Source organism: Rhipicephalus sanguineus, chromosome 9, assembly GCF_013339695.2.
Source record: "Rhipicephalus sanguineus isolate Rsan-2018 chromosome 9, BIME_Rsan_1.4, whole genome shotgun sequence".
Taxonomy (NCBI): domain Eukaryota; kingdom Metazoa; phylum Arthropoda; class Arachnida; order Ixodida; family Ixodidae; genus Rhipicephalus; species Rhipicephalus sanguineus.
The window spans coordinates 147,544,386-147,565,754 of NC_051184.2; the positions used below are offsets into that span (position 1 = coordinate 147,544,386).

A 21,369-nucleotide genomic window follows, 5' to 3' on the forward strand; every position below is an offset into this window, starting at 1 on the left:
CATGTGACCTATCGTCGCTGTAGCTTTCGGCGGCCGTGACAGCCGAGATTCCGAGATTTAAACTTTTTCAATAACCTCAACTGTTTTAAAAAGCGATTATTTCACACGCTAAGCTCCAAGAACATGAAAACATAATCAAACGTGACCTGTAATAATGGTACAATCTCACATGCCTAGCTGTCCTCTCGCACAAATATTCCATTGCCTTCAACCTGTGTTTAGCCGCCACGGTGAAACAGTGGTTACTGTGCTTGGCTGCTCACCCGAAAGTTGCGGGATCAATCACGACTACGGAGGTCGCATTTTTTTCCGTGGAGGCGAAAACGACACTGGCTCATGTACTTAGACATGTCATACTAAGCAAGTCGTAAAACACAGGACCGTTGTTAATTTTCGGGCGAATTAAGCCTAATTTCTTGAGAAAGGCGTACAACGCGAACTATGGTTGATCAAGGTACCTGATTTTATTCCCTGAGCTCGGTTAGGCGACTTATAGCGAAGTTGGTCTTCACGATTCTGGTGGGATTGGCGTTCAGAAGATATTTCTTGCAAGTCCTTGCCCTGATTCGGAGAAGTGATGACCAGTGTTCGTTTCCGAGCCGCTCGTGCATTACGCGCATCAAGATGACATTCAGCTTTGTCACTTTTACACGTGCTAAATCGAAAGAACTGCTTCCCAAGCGATCACCGTTCGCAAACAATCACGCACGGAGTACGGAGCAGGCTAGCACAGAGGAACGCGCAACGCGTCGCCAGCGGCTGCTCCTCGCGCGTCTGAGATCGTTGCGGCAGGTGTGTCGCCTCCGCGATTAGCTTCACCACAGCGCCATTGAGAGCAAAGCTGGTTGCCGTATCCGATCTCGGGGGCCACGGCAAGTGAAGCAAAATGGAGCAGCAGCGCCATAAGTTCACGCGTCGGCCGCCTGTGCCGGCACGCGAGCGGAGCTGCGAAACTGACCTGATTCTAGAAACGTTGGTCGGTAGTATGCCCAACGAACGCCAACGGAACGCGATCGTGCAAGTGCTCCGGCTTCGCATCGCCTCATGGTCCTCTTTAGAGGGCAATGGTGTAATTTTGGGTTTTCGTTATTTGTCCCCTCCTCACCCAGTCGCGCTTCAATCGTGCGGTGGGCGTTGATGTCTGTGGCAATAGGTTTTCGACCACTTTTCGTTACAAGATTCGCGACCGAGATAATTAGACCTTGGTGAAAGTGCGTCCACTTGGCTTCACCGTCGTTTTGCAGCCAAGCTGACCGCGTCACGCGCTCGTCAAAAACGCGAGAGCTATGCCTTTCCCTGCACTGTCTCGGTCCGCGCGGCTGAGCGTAAGCGATGCTCAGCTAAAGGTGTCTATTATCATCACGTGCGCGTGGTGGTGTTGGTTGCGGCGGTACGTAATAAGGGATGGCTATAGAGCACGTTCCGGGTTAATACACGAGGGTCTTGAGCAGTGGTCACATTGGGAACCAAGTCGCGAATGACAAAAATTGCAGCCTTTACGCCGCTCTTATGCAAATAAGTACTACATTATTAATAATAATTGTTGGCGTTTCTTGGGAACATAATAATTTAGCAAGGGTGGACCTTTGGCCTTGTTTGTGCGTCATATGCATAACGTTAAGCGCAGTACTGAATTGACGAGGACGGGACAGGGAGTGACACACACACACAAGCGCAAACTTTCAACAATGATTTATTGTGAGCCGGATCACTGCATAAATACATGAAAATTGCGAACATCAGGCATGCGCGAATGTGGAGGATCTCTGAATGACAATTCTTTTCTGGACAATGACAATGAAGGTGCGCTGACACAATCTTGGCCTAACTCGTGTATGGTGGCTGATTCAACTATCAACCGCGTGGTTTCGTCTTTGTGCATGCGTACGACAGAACACTCGTGAAAAACAGGCGAACACCCTTTCGGAGCTACCCCAGGAGCTCCAAAAGCGTGTTCCCCCTTTCGTGTGGGAAATTCTACGTGGGGCAGACGGGGCGCTGCCTTAACGACAGGCTTGGAGAACACGACAGCAATGTATAGAAGGGTGGTGATGGGTTGTTGTCCGCGCATTGCAGCACGTGTGGGTGTCCGCCTGTTTCTCATGAGTGCTCTGTCGTACGCATGCACAAAGATGAAACCACGCGGTTCATAGTTGAATCAGCCACCATACACGAGTTAGGCCAAGATTGTGTCAGCGCACCTTCATTATCATTGTCAAGAAAAGAATTGTCATTCCTAGATCCTCCACATTTGCGCACGCCTGATGTCCACAATTTTCATGTATTTATGCAATGATCCGGCTCACAATAAATCATTGTTGAAAGTTAGCGCTAATGTGTGTGCCACTTCCTGTCTCGTCCTCGTCAATTCAGTACTGCGCTTAACGTTATACATAAACGTGATAATGTTCTGGCTTTGGCTTCATGATAATGGCATAGCTTGAGTATTCATTACCCACCCTATGTCACAGCCATGCAGCACATATTGGCCCTGGCTTCCCATGCTTTCTTATTGTCGTGGCCACAGAGCGGCATTGCCATGAGTAAGTGGTGCAGTTTATTGCTTCTTCTTTCTTTCAATGCGCACTTCATCATTTGAGCAACGAAGATTGCTGTGTGCAAGCGGTGACTTAAAAGGATGCTGAAGTGGTTTTACAATTCGGTAACACTTTGTTGTTAACAAGGACCAACATTATTGTCGACGATGGCGTAATTTTTTTCCCTGTTGTGGCAGCAGGAGCTTTAAAATACGCGAAAGTTCGTTTTGCTCCCCCCAAGCAAGCGCGCCGAAAGTGTGGGCGTGGAAATGAACTAGCCGGAACTATGTCATAGTCGGTAGTTTTGGCCACGTTTGTAGAATAACAGGTGGCACGACCACTGACCTCCATTAAAAAGGCTGGACGGCGCATCCCCGCTCTGCGAGGCGGGCGCTTGTGAAGCCACCGGAAGGTGCCCTGTTTGTCCCGGAAGCCGGCGTCTTCTGTGCGTCTCAGTCGCGCAATTCAAATATTCTCGGGTAGCAGCTGTTGTTATGATCCTTATTATTTTTTATTTTTTCAAACTCTGCGATTACGCCTCACTTTAGACGCCGACGAACGCTACACGAAAGATGACAGACGCCGTGCCGACACCGTCCGAATACGGCGGAGTGCTGCAACGTACAAAATGCGCAAAAAGTAATGCAACTTTGAGGTACTTACGCGTGAAATGTCTTCCCTGACGACTTTTCCGGTCGATTCGTACAGTTTACTGCGCTACAGGCAGGTATCTTTTTTAAAAAAGAAGAGAAAAGCTCTCTTCCGGGACAAAAACGGCGGCTTCCGGTGGCTTCACACTCGCGTGCTCGATGCGCCATCCAGCTCCTCCTAGTGGAGATCAGTGGGCCCGACGCGCCGCTCCGCCAGTGCACCGCGCGTGTCACGGAGGTGCTCGAGTTGCCGCCGCTTTTCCGCAAGGTGGCAGCAGGTGTACTATGGGCCGATATCTCCGTTCCGCGAATTTGAAAGAATGTGGCCAGCGTGCGTCGCGAGCATTTAAACTGCAATTTACATCTTTAAGTTTTGAGAAAGAGATCCGCGGTGTATTTATTACACCAGAGAGGCCTTGAGCAACACTGAAGATTTGCCGTCGCTTAGAAAAGAAGCGCCACTAATGAAAGCATGCAAAGCAACCAGCGTCGCAATGTCGCAATCAGCCTTCGAGTCATGATAACGGCCGGAATCACGGTGGTCGTGATTAGGTGATCCCACGGCTTGAGATCCGCTCTGATGCGTCGAGTTTGTTGCGCTCTGTCAAACCAACGCGCGTGACCGCATCGGTGTTTCCGCTCACTTTGCAAGCTGGAACCATGGCTGAAACCAGGGTGGCTCGATCTATGCCGCTGATGCGCTCGCGGCGCTCGATGGGCCACCTGTTTTATTCTACCACCGTGGTTTTGGCGGAGCCGTGGCCTCCGTGACTACTTCTGGCTGCGCGCGTTGGTGGAACTGATCGCGAAGGCCATGCTTTTACAGAGCTGATGGCGCCGATGACGCGGCACACCGAAGTTGATGTCACCGCCTTCGCTCAGCAATTCAAAAAGCCCTGCGGCTGCAGCCGCTCTTTTTTTTTGCCAAGAAATGCCATTTGCGTTCATTTCTGTGAACTCTTACATTGGTTTTCGAATTCAGCAAGGATCAAACTATGATTACACATTCCAAAGTCATTTTTTTTAAGTGCTTCAGCTTCCCTTTAAAGAAGCATTTGTGACCGGCAGCGTCGCAGCAGCACTGCTCAAATCGTAAATTCCCACACTATATGGGAACCACACACGCTGGCTATACCCAGAGATGGCGCCACGTGCTGCGCAGTGTCGGTGCGCGTGGCCCACCTGCACGGTTTAAAAGGGGCAAGATTGAAAGTTGGGCGAGTTGGTCCGGATACGTTGCTTGACAGTGCGCAGAAAAGACGGTCACACAAGAGAAAGGCTTTTGAGCTACTCGCTACGGCTGTCGTCTCGTCCGATTCCCTAGATTTGCGCGTAGGCCTAAAACGCAGTCCGAATGTTTTTGGTGACAAGCGACGATTGCTACACAGTGCCTCTTTGACCTTGTCATACGCTTCAGCGTCCTTTCTGCTGAGTCTAGCTATTACATCGGCGGCCTCGCGCGGAACAAGTGTTAGCAATTCTCGTGGCCAACTTTCGAGGGGGAATCCGGCATACTCGTATGCCCGCTCAAAATTGACAAGAAAAAGTGGGATGTCCGTGCCAATTTCGAACGGCTGCAAAAGGTATTTCGTCTTTACTGAGCCCCTCCTACGTTCTTCCGCGGCCCTTTTTTCGTTTTCCTCGGCCTCTTTTTGCAATTTTTCAACTTCTTCCCAGCACTCCTCAATTTCATCATCCTCTGCACCGCATTCCTGAATTGCCTTAATCAGCGGCGGCTTTCTATGATTTTTCCCTGCCTCAATTCCCAGAGCTTCACAAAGTAACGAGAGGTCTGATTTCTTTAGCTTGGTCACCAAATCCATGGTTTTCACGAGTGAGGACTTTCTTACAAGCCGAGACGTTCGGAAGCGAACAAGCGAAGCCTATACGCACGGAAACATGACTGCGGGTTTAGAAACCACAAAAGCTAAAACCTGGCAAATCTCAATGAAAGTCAAGCACTCACCATCGCTGAAGCCCGAGTCAAGCATGGGACATCCCGTCGCTGACAACCAGTTGATGTGATTAGGGGTCTGCCCATAGGACCGGGGAGCAGCCAGGCCTCAGGGAGAACTCGAGTTCAGGAGCCGGAGCTGATAACAGGAACGTTTATTTTACATGACGATTTGGTAGCGTGTTGTAGCGTCGTCTAGCGACGCTGCGTCGCGTCGACGTAGCCTCGACGTGGCCTGTCGAAGCCTCGTGGTAGCTCGTGGACGCCTGCTTGGAGCGTCCAGACGCTCGCGTTATAAAGCCTGGACCTTCCCATGATTCCCTGCTGGAGAAAACAATGAAGTCTGGGACAGTCCAATCAAACACGTTGCCTTCATCTCCGCCCACTAAACGAAAAGTAAGCAAAGCCTCCTTCGCACTCCGGGAAAGAGAAGCGGTGCACCTGAACGACGGACGGTCCCGGGAGGCGAACAAGACACAATACTCACAAAAAGGGGATGCACATTTCTGAAAATTGGCCGTGACGTCAGGTGTGCTGTCAGGAGCAGTCGTTCCTTGCCTCGGTAGCGCCGTCGGCGCAGCGGACGGCCAGCTCCTATAGTCGGGTCACCAAGCCACAAAGGACCATACACACAATCAACGGATTACTGCAGCACACATTCCCGAAGACTGGCCGTGATGTCAGGTGTGTTGACAGTTGCAAGTCCCTCCTTGCCTCGGTCGCCGGCGTAGGTGACGGCCAGCTGCCGGCCGGGTCACAAAGTCGCAGATACAGCATAGTATGGGACAGGTGCCCGATGAAGAATCTCCGGCGCTTGGCTAACTGTTCGGTGCATCTCGCAGAAGCCTGAACATAGCAGTGCACAAGCGACTGCCTCCTCCGAGCAACCTGGACTTCAAATAGTTCATCTTCAGGCCATAAAGGTGTCAAAGTCAGCCAAACGTGTCCAAGGCGATTGAAGAGGGAACTGACAGCCTTGAAGGGTTCAGGACACATGTGCAGTGTTGTAGCCGCATCTGGTGCGTTCCAGGGAACGTTGAGGTCGAAGAATGCAGGGCCGATGCCGGCATACCATTCCGACGATTCAGCGGCGCCAAGCCGTGAAGTCCGATCATAACAGCCCCTTGCTCTGCTATATACTGTACATGGCTATGCTATGGTTTCCCTCCTCCGCACCCTATCATCAGTCCTCCTCACCCTCACTTCCCTTTCGCATCCCCTTGCTAAGTTATACTACAGAAGGCTATGGAATACTTTACCCTCTGCCCTCCTCCTCACCCTCACTTCCCTTTCCCATCCCCTTGCTAAAATATACTACAAAAGGCTATGCAATGCTTTACCCTCTCCCCTCCTCCTCACCCTTACTTCCCTTTCGCATCCCCTTGCTAAGTTATACCACAGAAGGCTATGGAATACTTTACCCTCTCCCCTCCTCCTCACCCTCACTTCCCTTTCCCATCCCCTTGCTAAGTTATACTACAGAAGGCTATGGAATACTTTACCCTCTCCCCTCCTCCTCACCCTCACTTCCCTTTCCCATCCCCTTGCTAAAATATACTACAAAAGGCTATGCAATGCTTTACCCTCTCCCCTCCTCCTCACCCTCACTTCCCTTTCGCATCCCCTTGCTAAGTTATACTACAGAAGGCTATGGAATACTTTACCCTCTCCCCTCCTCCTCACCCTCACTTCCCTTTCCCATTCCCTTGCTAAACTATAGTACAGAAGGCTATGCAATGCTTTACCCTCTCCCCTCAACCTCACCCTCACTTCCCTTTCCCATCCTCTTGCTAAAATATACTACAAAAGGCTATGCAATGCTTTACCCTCTCCCCTCCTCCTCACCCTTACTTCCCTTTCCCATCCCCTTGCTAAACTATACTACAGAAGGCTATGCATTGCTTTACCCTCTCCCCTCCTCCTCGCCCTCACTTCCCTTTCCCATCCTCTTGCTAAAATATACTACAAAAGGCTATGCAATGCTTTACCCTCTCCCCTCCTCCTCACCCTCACTTCCCTTTCGCATCCCCTTGCTAAACTATAGTACAGAAGGCTATGCAATGCTTTACCCTCTCCCCTCAACCTCACCCTCACTTCCCTTTCCCATCCTCTTGCTAAAATATACTACAAAAGGCTATGGAATACTTTACCCTCTCCCCTCCTCCTCACCCTCACTTCCCTTTCCCATCCCCTTGCTAAAATATACTACAAAAGGCTAAGCAATGCTTTACCCTCTCCCCTCCTCCTCACCCTCACTTCCCTTTCGCATCCCCTTGCTAAACTATAGTACAGAAGGCTATGCAATGCTTTACCCTCTCCCCTCAACCTCACCCTCACTTCCCTTTCCCATCCTCTTGCTAAAATATACTACAAAAGGCTATGGAATACTTTACCCTCTCCCCTCCTCCTCACCCTCACTTCCCTTTCGCATCCCCTTGCTAAACTATAGTACAGAAGGCTATGCAATGCTTTACCCTCTCCCCTCAACCTCACCCTCACTTCCCTTTCCCATCCTCTTGCTAAAATATACTACAAAAGGCTATGGAATACTTTACCCTCTCCCCTCCTCCTCACCCTCACTTCCCTTTCCCATCCCCTTGCTAAAATATACTACAAAAGGCTATGTAATGCTTTACCCTCTCCCTCCTCCTCACCCTTACTTCCCTTTCCCGTCCCCTTGCTAAACTATACTACAGAAGGCTATGCAATGCTTTACCCTCTCCCCTCCTCCTCACCCTTACTTCCCTTTCGCATCCCCTTGCTAAACTATAGTACAGAAGGCTATGCAATGCTTTACCCTCTCCCCTCCTCCTCACCCTCACTTCCCTTTCCCATCTCCTTGCTAAAATATACTACAAAAGGCTATGCAATGCTTTACCCTCTCCCCTCCTCCTCACCCTCACTTCCCTTTCCCATCCCCTTGCTAAAATATACTACAAAAGGCTATGCAATGCTTTACCCTCTCCCCTCCTCCTCACGCTCACTTCCCTTTCGCATCCCCTTGCTAAGTTATACTACAGAAGGCTATGCAATGCTTTACCCTCTCCCCTCCTCCTCAACCTCACTTCCCTTTCCCATCCCCTTGCTAAAATATACTACAAAAGGCTATGCAATGCTCTACCCTCTCCCCTCCTCCTCACCCTTACTTCCCTTTCCCATCCCCTTGCTAAAATATACTACAAAAGGCTATGCAATGCTTTACCCTCTCCCTTCCTCCTCACCCTTACTTCCCTTTCCCATCCCCTTGCTAAAATATACTACAAAAGGCTATGCAATGCTTTACCCTCTCCCCTCCTCCTCACCCTTACTTCCCTTTCCCATCCCCTCGCTAAAATATACTACAAAAGGCTATGCAATGCTTTACCCTCTCCCCTCCTCCTCACCCTTACTTCCCTTTCCCATCCTCTTGCTAAAATATACTACAGAAGGCTATGCAATGCTTTACCCTCTCCCCTCCTCCTCACCCTTACTTCCCTTTCCCATCCCCTTGCTAAAATATACTACAGAAGGCTATGCAATGCTTTACCCTCTCCCCTCCTCCTCACCCTTACTTCCCTTTCCCATCCCCTTGCTAAAATATACTACAAAAGGCTATGCAATGCTTTACCCTCTCCCCTCCTCCTCACCCTCACTTCCCTTTCCCATCCCCTTGCTAAAATATACTACAAAAGGCTATGCAATGCTTTACCCTCTCCCCTCCTCCTCACCCTTACTTCCCTTTCCCATCCCCTTGCTAAAATATACTACAAAAGGCTATGCAATGCTTTACCCTCTCCCCTCCTCCTCACCCTTACTTCCCTTTCCCATCCCCTTGCTAAACTATACTACAGAAGGCTATGCAATGCTTTACCCTCTCCCCTCCTCCTCACCCTCACTTCCCTTTCGCATCCCCTTGCTAAGTTATACTACAGAAGGCTATGGAATACTTTACCCTCTCCCCTCCTCCTCACCCTCACGTCCCTTTCCCATCTCCTTGCTAAAATATACTACAAAAGGCTATGCAATGCTTTACCCTCTCCCCTCCTCCTCACCCTCACTTCCCTTTCGCATCCCCTTGCTAAACTATTGTACAGAAGGCTATGCAATGCTTTACCCTCTCCCCTCAACCTCACCCTCACTTCCCTTTCCCATCCTCTTGCTAAAATATACTACAAAAGGCTATGCAATGCTTTACCCTCTCCTCTCCTGCTCACCCTTACTTCCCTTTCCCATCCCCTTGCTAAACTATACTACAGAAGGCTATGCAGTGCTTTACCCTCTCCCCTCCTCCTCGCCCTCACTTCCCTTTCCCATCCCCTTACTAAACTATACTATAGAAGGCTACGCAATGCTTTACCCTCTCCCCTCCTCTTCACCCTCACTTTCATTTTCTATTCCTTTGCTATGGAGCTACTCCATGTTTGTAAACAGCGGTAGGCGCCGTCGATATATATAGGGCCCTTGGAGCGACGTCACGGCACGTAGGCTCCGACCAGCCGGCCCAGCTCGAAGCTCGCTGCCGCCCTCTGTGATCGCGTGATAACTGGTGCAGCAGGTTTAAAAGCTGCCTCCTAGCACCGCGCGTCGGGGCGCCTCTCACATGTTTACAAGCGGCGGCCGCAACAGAAGTTCCAGTGGCTGTAAGAGGGACTCTGAAATGAACATATTGTTACGCGTATAGCTGCAGTATTTACAATATAATTACAACACGTAAGGGGTGTAGCATAGACGCACTATGACAAGTAATCCATCGATCCAAGCTCGCAGCCAGAGCAAGACCAGGGAGCCAGGGCTGAAACGCACGTTCCGGTGATGGCTGTCGTACAGGTGCTTTTGGTCGGCCTGAGACGCCAGGAGCCGATCACGGGCAACGCGACGTTCCGTCGCCGCGCGAGCGATGGCGTCGTGAGCGTAGAATGTGGTTGAGTTTGCATCTGCAGGAAGTAGTGAGTCGAGAGGCAAGAGCGGGTCACGGCCATACAGCAGATAGAACGGGGAATTAGCAGTAACGTCGTGACGCGACGAATTATAGGCAGACGTCACGAACGGTAAGGTGCAGTCCCAATCTCGGTGATCCTCAGACACGTACATGGATAACATGTCCGTGAGTGTACGGTTCAAGCGCTCTGTAAATCCGTTTGTCTGAGGATGGTAAGCGGTGCTGAACTTGTGGGACGTTGCACAAGAGCGGAGCAGGTCATCGACAACTTTGGAAAGGAAACAGCGACCTCTATCAGTCAGCAGCTGACGAGGAGCACCATGGTGTAAGATGACTTGATGGAGGAGGAAGTCAGCGACATCGGTTGCACAGCTGGTAGGGAGGGCTCGCGTGATGGCATAACGTGTGGCATAATCAGTCGCTACGGCCACCCACTTGTTACCCGCGGATGACGTCGGGAAAGGGCCAAGGAGGTCCAGGCCGACACGGAAGAATGGTTCCCTGGGGACAGCTATAGGCCGAAGGTAACCAGCGGGTGGGAGAGGAGGATTTTTGCGGCGTTGGCAGAGCTCGCAGGAGGCGACGTAGCGCCGAACAGAGCGGTATAGGCCAGGCCAGAAGAGACGTCTGCGCACGCGATCGTAAGTTCGGTAAACACCCAAATGTCCAGCGGTGGGAGCATCGTGCAATTGCGAGAGAATAGATGGTCGCAGATGCTGAGGAACAACGATATGCAGTTCAGCACCGTGTGGTGTCATATTGTGTCGATATAGGGTACCGTCCTGCAGAACAAACATACGGAGGGGGCCGTTCCGTTGTTCTGAGGTGAGGCGTTGTATAAAAGATCGCAAATACGGGTCACGACGCTGCTCGTCGGTGACGTGTAGGAAGTCGCTGAGCAACAAAACAGAGGCATCCGAATCAGTTTCGGTGGTGTCAGGTGGGTCGATGGGATAACGGGACAGGCAGTCGGCGTCCTTGTGTAGCCGTCCAGATTTGTATGAGACAAAAAGTATTAATTCTTGGAGGTGTAAATCCCAGCGACCGAGACGTCACATAGGTTCTTTGAGTGAGGAGAGCCATGATGGTCTGTTACCACGGTGAACTGTCGTCCGAACAAGTATGGGCGAAACTTGGCAATGGCCCAAGCAAGGGCGAGGCATTCACGTTCAGTGATCGAGTAATTGCGCTCTGGGGGTGATAGAAGGCGGCTAGCGTAAGCGATTACACGATTCATCTCCCGCTGTCGTTGGGACAAAATAGCACCAATGCCATGGCCACTTGCATCCGTAGGAACTTCAGTGTAAACAGACGGATCAAAATGACCCAGAACGGGCGGATTTACAAGGCGACTCGTAAGCGTTGAAAATGTCTGAGCTTGCTCTGGTCCCCAACTGAATGGGCTGTCCTTTCTGAGAAGATTGGTGAGAGGACGAGCGATGTCGGCGAAGTTCTCAATAAATCGTCTGAAGTAGGAACACAGCCCCAGGAAACTTCGGATATCAGCAGAGGTACGAGGAGGTGGAAACTCTCGGACTGCGCGCCCTTTGTCGGGATCAGGTTGTATGCCAGCAGCGTCCACCAGGTGACCGAGGACTCGTAATTGACGACAGTCGAAATGACATTTCGCAGAATTGAGCTGCAGGCCCGCTCGTCGGAAGACGCCAAGGATGGCCGAGAGCCGGTGGAGATGGCTGTCAAACGTCGGTGAAAAAACAATAACGTAATCAAGGTAACATAGGCACGTGGACCATTTAAAACCACGTAGAAGACACGCAGAACCACCATCATGCGTTGGAATGTGGCTGGTGCATTACATAGTCGAAAAGGCATCACTTTGAATTGGTAGAGACCATCTGGGGTGACGAAGGCCGTCTTCTTGCGATCTCTGTCATCAACTGCGATTTGCCAGTAGCCAGAACGTAAATCGATCGAAGAGAAATAACTGGCACCATGTAAGCAGTCCAGTGCGTCATCAATACGCGGAAGCGGGTAAACGTCCTTTCTCGTGATCTTGTTCAGATGACGATAATCTATGCAGAACCTCCAAGTATTGTCCTTCTTTTTTACTAAAACGGGGATGCCCACGCACTGGAGGAGGGCTCGATGATGTCCTTAGAGAGCATTTTCTCGACCTTTGTTTGTATGACGTGACGTTCTACCGCCGACACACGATAGGGACGCCTATGGATGGGCGGAGCGTCACCAGTGTGGATCGAATGAGCGACGATGTCGGTTCGACCCAGCGGGCGATTGTCGAAATCAAATATGTCTTCGTAGGTCATCAAAACGCGGGGGAGGGCGTCAGCGTAAGAAGGTCGTAGGTCAGGAGCTATTGGCGAATTTGTCGTTAGATGGCATCGTCGGAGCTGAAAGTTGAGTGAACTCAGATGGATAGCTGAGAGCAGACACTCCGGACCCTTCCAAAGGAGACAACACTGCGAGAGACACACCCTCAGGAAGAGCTTGTGGAGACGAGCCAAAGTTCAGGGGAGGAAGTCATGCACGGTTGTTGGTGAGCGTAATGATGGAGCTAGGGAGAGCTATGTGGCGCTCAAGAAGGACGTCGTGGAGTGGGGCCACCACATGATTACCATCCCGAAGTGGCGGGCAAGGCGACATGAGCACATAAGTCGCAGCGTCAGGTTGCAGCCGAACAAATTCAGTGCAGCGAAGTCGGGACTGGATATCTGCGGTGGTGTCGGCACAGCACTGGGGTAGCTCAAGCCTCAGAATACCGGTTGAGCAGTCAATAAGCGCAGAGTGAACAGTCAAAAAGTCCATTCCGAGAATCACCTCGTGAGGGCACTCCGCAAGTACAGTGAACAGAACTAACGTTGAGCGGTCGGCGATGGTAATACGGGCTGTACACATTCCCATTACGGCTGTTGTACTGCCGTTGGCTACTCGTAGGGCAGGCGACTCGGCGGGCGTTAGCACTTTTCGAAGACGGCTACGAAGGTCGGAGCGCGTGGCCGACACCTGAGCTCCAGTGTCGATGAGGGCTTTAACGGGCACATGGTCAACAAAAACTTCGATTAGGTTTCGTTTGGGAGCAAGGGTCAACAGAGGTTTTGCAGTCAAGGTCGTCAACGCAGCCTTACCTCCAGGGACTGCATTGGTTAGTTTCCCGAGAAGCGGCCTGAGTATGATGGGGACGGGAGACTCCGAGATGTAGGCGAACGGGACTGACGGCGCCGAGGTGAGGGCGAACGGCTATCGGTGAATGGAAGAGCAGCGGGGCCAGCATTGGACGGTTCGGCTTGAGGCGACAGAGGACGAGAGGCGTGTTGGTAGCGGCGGTCAGCATATGGTCGAGGCGATGAATTCCAGCGGTCACGGCAGTGGCGAGAGATATGGCCGATCCGGGAGCACACGAAGCAGATTGGTCTGTCGTCCGGTGTTCGCCACTCAGGTGGGTTTCGGTACCGATTCGCGAAATACTGTCGAGGTGCAGCAGAGAGGCAATGATCGGAGCGTTAGAGGTGGGACGGGGGCTAACGGCGGATGGCATGTCCATATTCGCAATTTCCTGGCGAACAACAGCTTGAATGAGCGAGATTGTGAGATTGTCATGCGTATGGGGAGGACCACGAGAGCTCGGAGCCATAGCCTCACGTTCGCGACGTATATCGCTTGCGTCAAATTTTGTGACGCTGATTGAAGCAAGGGCGCAGGTTCGTTGCAGGATGAGGTCGGAGCCGTATTTGGAAGCCGGCCGAAGCGTTGCACGGTGCGCTTGCCTTTTGCCTGTTCAAAGTGGCGGCACTCTTTAATGAGGGAATCAACTGTTGTGCAGCTCCTACAAAACAAGAAGTTGAATGCATCGTCGGCGATGCCCTTCATAATGTGTCCCACCTTATCTGCCTCCGGCATGTTGCCGTCCGTTTTACAGCGAAAGCTGTTATGAGATCATTTCACCGGCCGTTTTTGGCGCCGTAGTTGTCCGCCGCCGCCGCCGGTGTCCGTAACCAGTATCGCTCGAAATAAGAAAAAAAAACGAAATAAGAAAAAAATTCCAGGATGGAACGAGGTTCGAACCTTGGCCCTCTGCGTGGGAGCCCAGTATTCAACCTCCGAGCCATGCCGGTGCTTGAAACTGCTTTGCAAAAAGGTCCTATACAGGCTTCATGTCGGGAAGGAACCACATTAGCATATGCAATATAGCGTGGTAGAAGAGTAAAATAAGCACACAATGCGAATTGCGCAACGAGTAGGTTGTTGAATGCTTCCAACCCATTACAAAGGGCTCTGCCATAATTCTTCATCGTCCTCAGGCACAGCATCAACAAAGTACGCATAATGCCTTACATGCGTTTAGCAGGTACCAACGCGCTCCGTAGAATGACGAAAAATGGCACAGTGCCTGCTGCCCTACTTCTCAAAAATTACTATGATTTATAGCGTAGTGCGTTCCTCGCATGTGCACTTGTATTGGTTGCCAAGGAAGCCCATCAGCGCATGATCCACTTCCTCGGGGTCTCAGTAAAATTACGATGATTTATAGCGTAGTGTCCTCGCAAGTGCACTTGTATTGGTTGCCAAGGAAGTCCATAAGCGCATGATCCATTTCCTCGGGGTCTCAGTAAAGTTCCTCGCCCCCCCCCCCCGTCTCTCTCCCACGTCAACGTATGTTATACAGCATGACGGGAGAGGGAATTAGCGACCGGGCGTCACCCAATGCAAATTACATAACTGGTGGGTCGTTTAAAGATTCCAACCCATTACAAAGGGTTGAGCCATAATTCTTCATCGTTATCAGTCGTCGCGTCAACAAAGTGCACATAATGCCTTACAGACGTGTAGCTGGTGCCTCGCTTCTCCGCAGAACGACGAATAATGGCTTAGTAGGTGCTTCCCAACTTCACAAAAATTGTGACTTATGGCGTAGTGGGTACCTTTCTAGTGTACTTGTATTGTAGCCCCAAGAGAGCTTAACGGGCTCTAGAAACGCCGCTCTTCCAGCTTTCGCTGTGACTGTGCTGCGGTTTCAGCGCAGGCCTGGCGTTTTTTCTTTCGGCAAAGTGCCAAAACGTCCTGAATATAGGAGATGTACGATTCGGTGGACGACTGGGCACGGGAGGCTAGCTCCTTCTGGGCTTCTACTTGGCGTCCGATTGGTCTTCCGAAGAGATCACGTAGCTTCTCTTTGCAGATGTCCCAACTTAAGAGCTCAGTTTCGTGCGTCTCAAACCACGCCTTTGCGGTGTCCCCCAGGTAAAATATCACGTTCGCCAGCATAAGGATTGGATTCCACCTGTAACTGTTGGCGATGCGCTGGTACATCGCCAGCCACCCTTCGACGTTGACCTTGCCAGTACCGGTGAAGATTCCAGGATCGCGTCGCGGATTCATGACGTATTGCACGGGTGTCGGGTTGGCCGGGACACTGTCGGTACCCATAGCAGCGGAACCGATGTGACATCCGCTGCGGAGATCCAAGTCCGACTTTCGTAGAGACTACCCAGCACCTCCACCAAAATGTTACGCGTATAGTTGCAGTAGTGTCCTCTAGTGCACAGTGGCACAAACACATATGTGACAATATAAGAGCCATGTTGACGTACAGTTCTAGCTCTGAGAACCTCATCAAAACATGAGGTATCCTAACGGCGGGAATGTCACTCATTTGCGAAATAACATCGCCGTTGGGGCAGTCTAAGTAACACTCGTACGTTTTAATTTGTTAACTAATGCAAGAACGGCCGGCCCATCTCAGCAATAGGCTCGTGGGTACGTTATGCAAATAGTATCCCATTGACTGGGATAACGCCGCCATCATCGCCAAGGAAAAGAACGTGTCGTCACGCCGGCTTCTGGAATCACTGATCATTCAGTCGACGCCAGCTACAATGAACATGCCTGCCGTGTAGGCATGCTCGTTGCGTCACGTTCTGCCTACATAATCGACGACTTCGAGTACTGCTCAGTGAACAAGGAACCCGTATGCGGTTCCGAAACGTCAGATCATCTCATCCGACTTGGTCAGTGACCGTGAATCATCTCATCCGATGCCTGACCAGACGAACTTTCGTCGAACTCTTGACTACGTTACTTACCGGAGCACTTATGGACAAGACGCCGTTATGAAGATACGTCGATTTGTTTCGCTCAGTTCAAAAATAGCTGCTTTCAAGACACATCTGGATTTCAACCTCACGTGTAAACGGGAGGACTTGATGCCAAGGAGTCTGCGATTGAGAAGACCAGTCGCTACATCATGGGGCCACCAGATTGTTCGTCAGGCAGAGCGGAAGCTGCTACCAGCACGTGTTCTCGAGTGCCGTGAAAAGGTGCGGAAGCTGGAGACGTAAACGTTTTTTGCGCGCCGGCAGCTTGAGCATATGATGCCAGATAACTTTCCAGAGGTGCAGCTGCATGCAAACTTTGCCGCAACTACGAGGGAAGGCTTTCATAGAGCCTCACAAGACAGGAAACTGCAAGCACTCCGACCGGATGTGTCACAAGACGCACAAGACGTCATCAACCTGTCCTCTTACACTCCATCCGAGAAGGAAGCTGAGGTATTATCTCGTGGATTGAATTTCAACACGGATGCGCAACCAAGGCCAAGGGATGTGATCTGTGCGGTAGAACGTGCGGTCAGCCACCTTCCCTCAAGCGTACGTGAAGAAGCCCGCACCCGTGCTATTGGCGTGCTTTCGGGATTGCGGAAGTGCGGCACAAAGACGTTCTCGTCGGTAGCCGAGAAGCAAGCTATTCGGAGCCTACGGAGTAACAGAAGCATCGCCATTCTACCCTCCGACAAAGGAAATGCTACGGTCTTGCTGGACAAGAACGACTACCACGAGAAAATGCTGGCCCTCCTTGGTGACCGTCATACGTATGCTGCTATAGCCTACGACCCCACAAGCCGACTACAGACTAAGCTGCAAAAACTACTGGCCAGTTTGTTCAGGTTGGTTCCACCGCACCACGCCGGTCTCTACCACCGTCTGCTCTGCACGAACGGTTCAGCCCCTGCAATGTATGGCCTGCCAAAAGTCCACAAGCCTGGCGTTCCACTTCGACCTATTGTCGACTTCACCAGATCACTGCTCTGCCGACTATCGGGCTACCTTCACCAAGTTTTGAGTCCTCTAGCCGGTAAGACGTCGACACACATCGAAAATTCGTCTGCTCTTGTTGCTAAGTTAAAGGATGTCACACTGAGTGAAGACGACGCCATGGTCTCGTTCGACGTCACGTCACTTTTTACAAGTGTCCCGGTGGACTTGGCAGTAGCCACGTGCGAAGAAGCCCTTAAAGCAGACAGTGGTCTTCCTGGTCGCACCCCCTTCGACATCCCCGAACTTAGCGAGCTGCTGCAGTTTTGTCTCAGCAACACGTATTTTTCATACGATGGCAAGATTTACCAGCAAACACATGGTACGGCAATGGGAGCGTCAATATCAGTCACCACGGCCAATCTAGTAATGGAAGCCTTGGAAGGAAAGGTCCTGGCAACGTTCACTCCGGCCCCCAAAGTGTTTTACCGGTACGTCGATGACTGCTTCTGCATTTTGAAGAAGCAAGACATCCAACGCTTCTTGGACTGTCTGAACGCCCAGAACGTGAACATACAGTTCACGGTTGAACACGAGGATGACAATGTGCTGCCTTTTTTGGACGTTCAGGTGCGCCGGGATGGGAGCGCCCTCGCCTTCTCAGTATACAGGAAGCCCACACACACAGGTCGTTATCTCAGTTTTAATTCGCATCACCCCATCGGCCATAAGACGTCCGTAGTGTCATCCTTGGTGACACGCGCCGCACGGGTCTGCTCAGACGATGATGCGTTGAAGAAAGAGCTACGTACGATCCATCGGGAGCTAAACCGCAACGGTTATCCTGATCGATTCATCTCGAAAACTGAGAAGCGGATACTTCAATCCAGCTCACAGAGCAACGTGACTACCTGTGCACGTGCGGCCATACCTTACGTCGAAGGTATCAGCGAGGCACTTTCGCGCGTATTTTCAAAATACGATTTGCGCATTGCTCACGTCCCGACCAGCAAGCTCCGGAACCAGCTCGTCAATGTGAAAGACAGGCTGCCAAGTGAATCGTTTCCAGGTGTTGTGTATAAGATACCGTGCGCTGATTGCCGTGAAGTGTATATTGGCGAAACAGGAAAGTTTTCTCGACGCATCAAAGAGCACCAACGTGACGTGACTAAAAACAATCACATGACAAACGCCATCGCTGAGCATGCGCATGCACATGATCATACCATTGACTGGGATAACGCCGCCATCATCGCCAAGGAAAAGAACGTGTCGTCACGCCGGCTTCTGGAATCACTGATCATTCAGTCGACGCCAGCTACAATGAACAGGACACCAGGAACTATGCCTGCCGTGTACGCATGCTCGTTGCGTCACGTTCTGCCTACATAATCGACAACGACTTCGAGTCCTGCTCCTTGAACAAGGAACCCGTATGCGGTTCCGAAACGTCAGGTCATCTCATCCGACTTGGTCAGTGACCGTGAATCATCTCATCCAATGCCTGACCAGACGAACTTTCGTCGAACTCTTGACTACAAATAGTAAAAATACATAGTTAGGAACCGTTACGGTAAATCCACGCATATAACAAACCTGCCGGTGAAGTTATTCATGCAGACGCCAAGGGCAATCTCGGCCACTTTCATCCGTGATACGCTTGCGATAATGCTTCAACTACATGCTGTGGACAAGATGGTTTACATACCTGTCAGGTCCGCCAACCGCGGGCCGCGGCTCTCTCCGTACGCTCAAGTCGAGACCGCGAAATACGTGCAGCCCATAAAGAAACTCGGTAAGTTTTCCCGAGTGTTGTTTTTCTGGAAATTCTGAGAGACATCGACGTATGGTGAAGCGCACCGCAGCCAGAACAGCCATCTCCGTTACACTTCTGTCAGGCGTGTCGATCATCGCAGCCGCATACGATTTGGAAAAGCATAGTCGAAAGTCTAAGTCATCCTTGATTCTTCTGCCTCGTGCAAGAGCGAGCGTCTCGATGTTCTTCTTCGCGACGCCGATGCTTCTGCCGATACAGAGGGCTCCCCCCCCCCTAGAGGAGGAAAGTCCGACGAACGATCGTAACTCCAGGGGACACGAAATCAAGTCAAATCAAATCTGGTGTCAGAAGTATGGAAATCAAGTAGACGCCCTACTCTACATCATGGGTGAGAAACTTGAGGAAATCCACGCCACCTTCGCTTTACCTGAAGAGAACTGCAAGAAATTCGACGCCGTCGTGCAGTAGTTCGACAAGTATTTTATTCCGCGACGCAACGTAATCTTCGAACGAGCCAGATTCAACATCACAGTGCAACAAGATGGTGAGTCGGCCGAAGATTTCGTCACTGCGCTTCACAGGCTTTCGAAAGATTGCGAGTTCGGTGCTCTTCGAGAGGAGTTCGTGCGCGACCGCCTCGTGGTTGAGATAAAAGACAAGCAGCTATCCGCCAGGTTTCAGCTCGACGCAGAGCTCACACTACAAAAGGCTCTCGATTCCGTCCGCCAGATCGAGAGTGTCCGTCAGCAACAAGCGGAGCTCCTCCAGGAAGCGCCATGTTTGAACAAAGTTGCATCCGGTGCGTAGACCAGTCAGCGTGCTTCAATGCAAGACAAAAGCGGCAGTTATCCACGCGGGGCAAGCAAACCATCTTCACCCTCCGGAAAAAATAGAGAGCAGAAACCGTGCCGTTGGCGTGGTCAAGAGCGCCACTCTCGCACTGTCTGCCCAGCACGCTCGGAAGTCTGCAGGAATTGCCGGAAGAAAGGTCACTATGCCTCCGTATGCATGTCGCGACGCCTCGATTGTGTCGAAACCGAGCACGCAACTTTAGAAGCAGGATTCCTTGGAGCAGTCAAGACGACGGATGCTGATAATGGGAAGCAACAGTCTTGGTTCAAGGCCAGCCAGTAGACTTGAAAATTGACATTGGTGCCGACGAAACCGTCCTCCCGACGCACGTATTCCAGACGCTCAAGGACAGGCCGCTTCTCAGCTCCTCCTCGTCAGCTGCATGGCCCAGATGGAAAGCTTCTTCCAGCCGCAGAAGTGGCACAACTCCAGCTCATCTAGCGCAACCACGCGACTAGTCAGGATATATACGTCCTAGATCACATCTGCACTCCGCTGCGAGGCAAGCCAGCCATCAAAAAGCTGCAGATGCTGACCTTCGTAAACGCGGTTGCCGACCAAGTGAACCCGAAAGAAGAATTTCCAGCGGTGTTCCAAGGACTAGGCAAGATGCTCAGAGAACACAGGATTCAGCTTCAACAAGGAGCAAAAGCTTTAGCACTTAGCTCCCCGAGGCGCATCCCAATTCCATTGTACGAGAAGACAAAGAACTTCAAAGGATACAGAAACTCGGTGTCATATCACCTGTTGATAAGCAGACCGAGTGGCGTGCACCGATGGTAGTCGTCCCAAAGCCCTCCGGAGACATGAGAATATGCGTCGACTTCACAGAGCTGAACCGCCACGTTCTCAGAGAATGGCATCCTATTCCTTCCGTAGAGCACACTCTCAGACTTCTTCATGGAGCTAAGGTGTTCTCCAAACTCGATGCCAACTCCGGATTTTCGCAAATTCCACTTTGTGAAGAATCAAGGAAACTCACCACCTTCATCTCACCTTTTGGGCGCTTCTACTTCAACCGACTACCATTTGGCATTGCGTCAGCTCCTGAACACTTCCAGAAGCAGATGGCGTACATTTTACAAGGCATCAGTCGAGTTGTCTGTCACAACATGCTCATCTGGGTTCCAACAGCCATGAGCACAATGAGGCACTCCGAAACGTGCTAAAGGCTGGAGTGACACTGAACGACAGCAAGTACGTGTTTAATGTTCAACGCCTTACATTTCTTGGACACTGGCCCGATGGAGACGGAATAAGACCCGACGAAAAGAAGGTTGAAGCCACACTGAAAATGGAAAGTCCCAAAAACAGGACCCAGGTGCAGAGAGTTCTCGGAATGGCAACATACCTCGCGAGATTCGTTCCCAATCTCTCTGATATTCTGCGGCCACTCTGACTCCTGTTGTCAAAAAAGCAAGAATTTGCTTGGCGTGCTCCACAAGAGCAGGCATTCAATAGGTCCAAGTCCGTGCTCTCATCTCGTCCTGTCTTTGGAGTCTACGACCCATCAAAAGAAACAGTCGTCACCGCCGACGCATCATCCTTCGGACTGGGAGCATTAATCCGGCAGAAGCAAACGAATGGCATGTTTTCTGTCATCACTTATGCCTCGAGGTTACTCTCGGAAACCGAGAAGCGCTACGCTCAGATTAAAAAAGAGGCTCTTGCTTT

General features: G+C 51.2%; 1 protein-coding gene across 1 annotated transcript; it reads left to right on the forward strand.

The window, feature by feature from the left end:
* The first annotated feature begins 16,406 nt into the window (after positions 1-16,406).
* LOC119405905 (uncharacterized) lies at positions 16,407-19,650 on the forward strand. The gene is made up of 2 exons (XM_037672729.1): positions 16,407-17,696; positions 19,465-19,650. The coding sequence occupies exons 1-2, from the start codon at positions 16,407-16,409 to the stop codon at positions 19,648-19,650; spliced, it is 1,476 nt and encodes a 491-aa protein (XP_037528657.1).
* Positions 19,651-21,369: the final 1,719 nt, after the last annotated feature.

Coding starts and splice junctions, on each gene's coding strand:
- LOC119405905 (XM_037672729.1), top strand. CDS start 16,407: ATGCCAGATAACTTTCCAGAGGTGCAGCTGCATGCAAACTTTGCCGCA. Junction 17,697..19,464: donor TGCCTTTTTTGGACGTTCAG/GTGCGCCGGGAT, acceptor CTTCGAGAGGAG/TTCGTGCGCGACCGCCTCGT.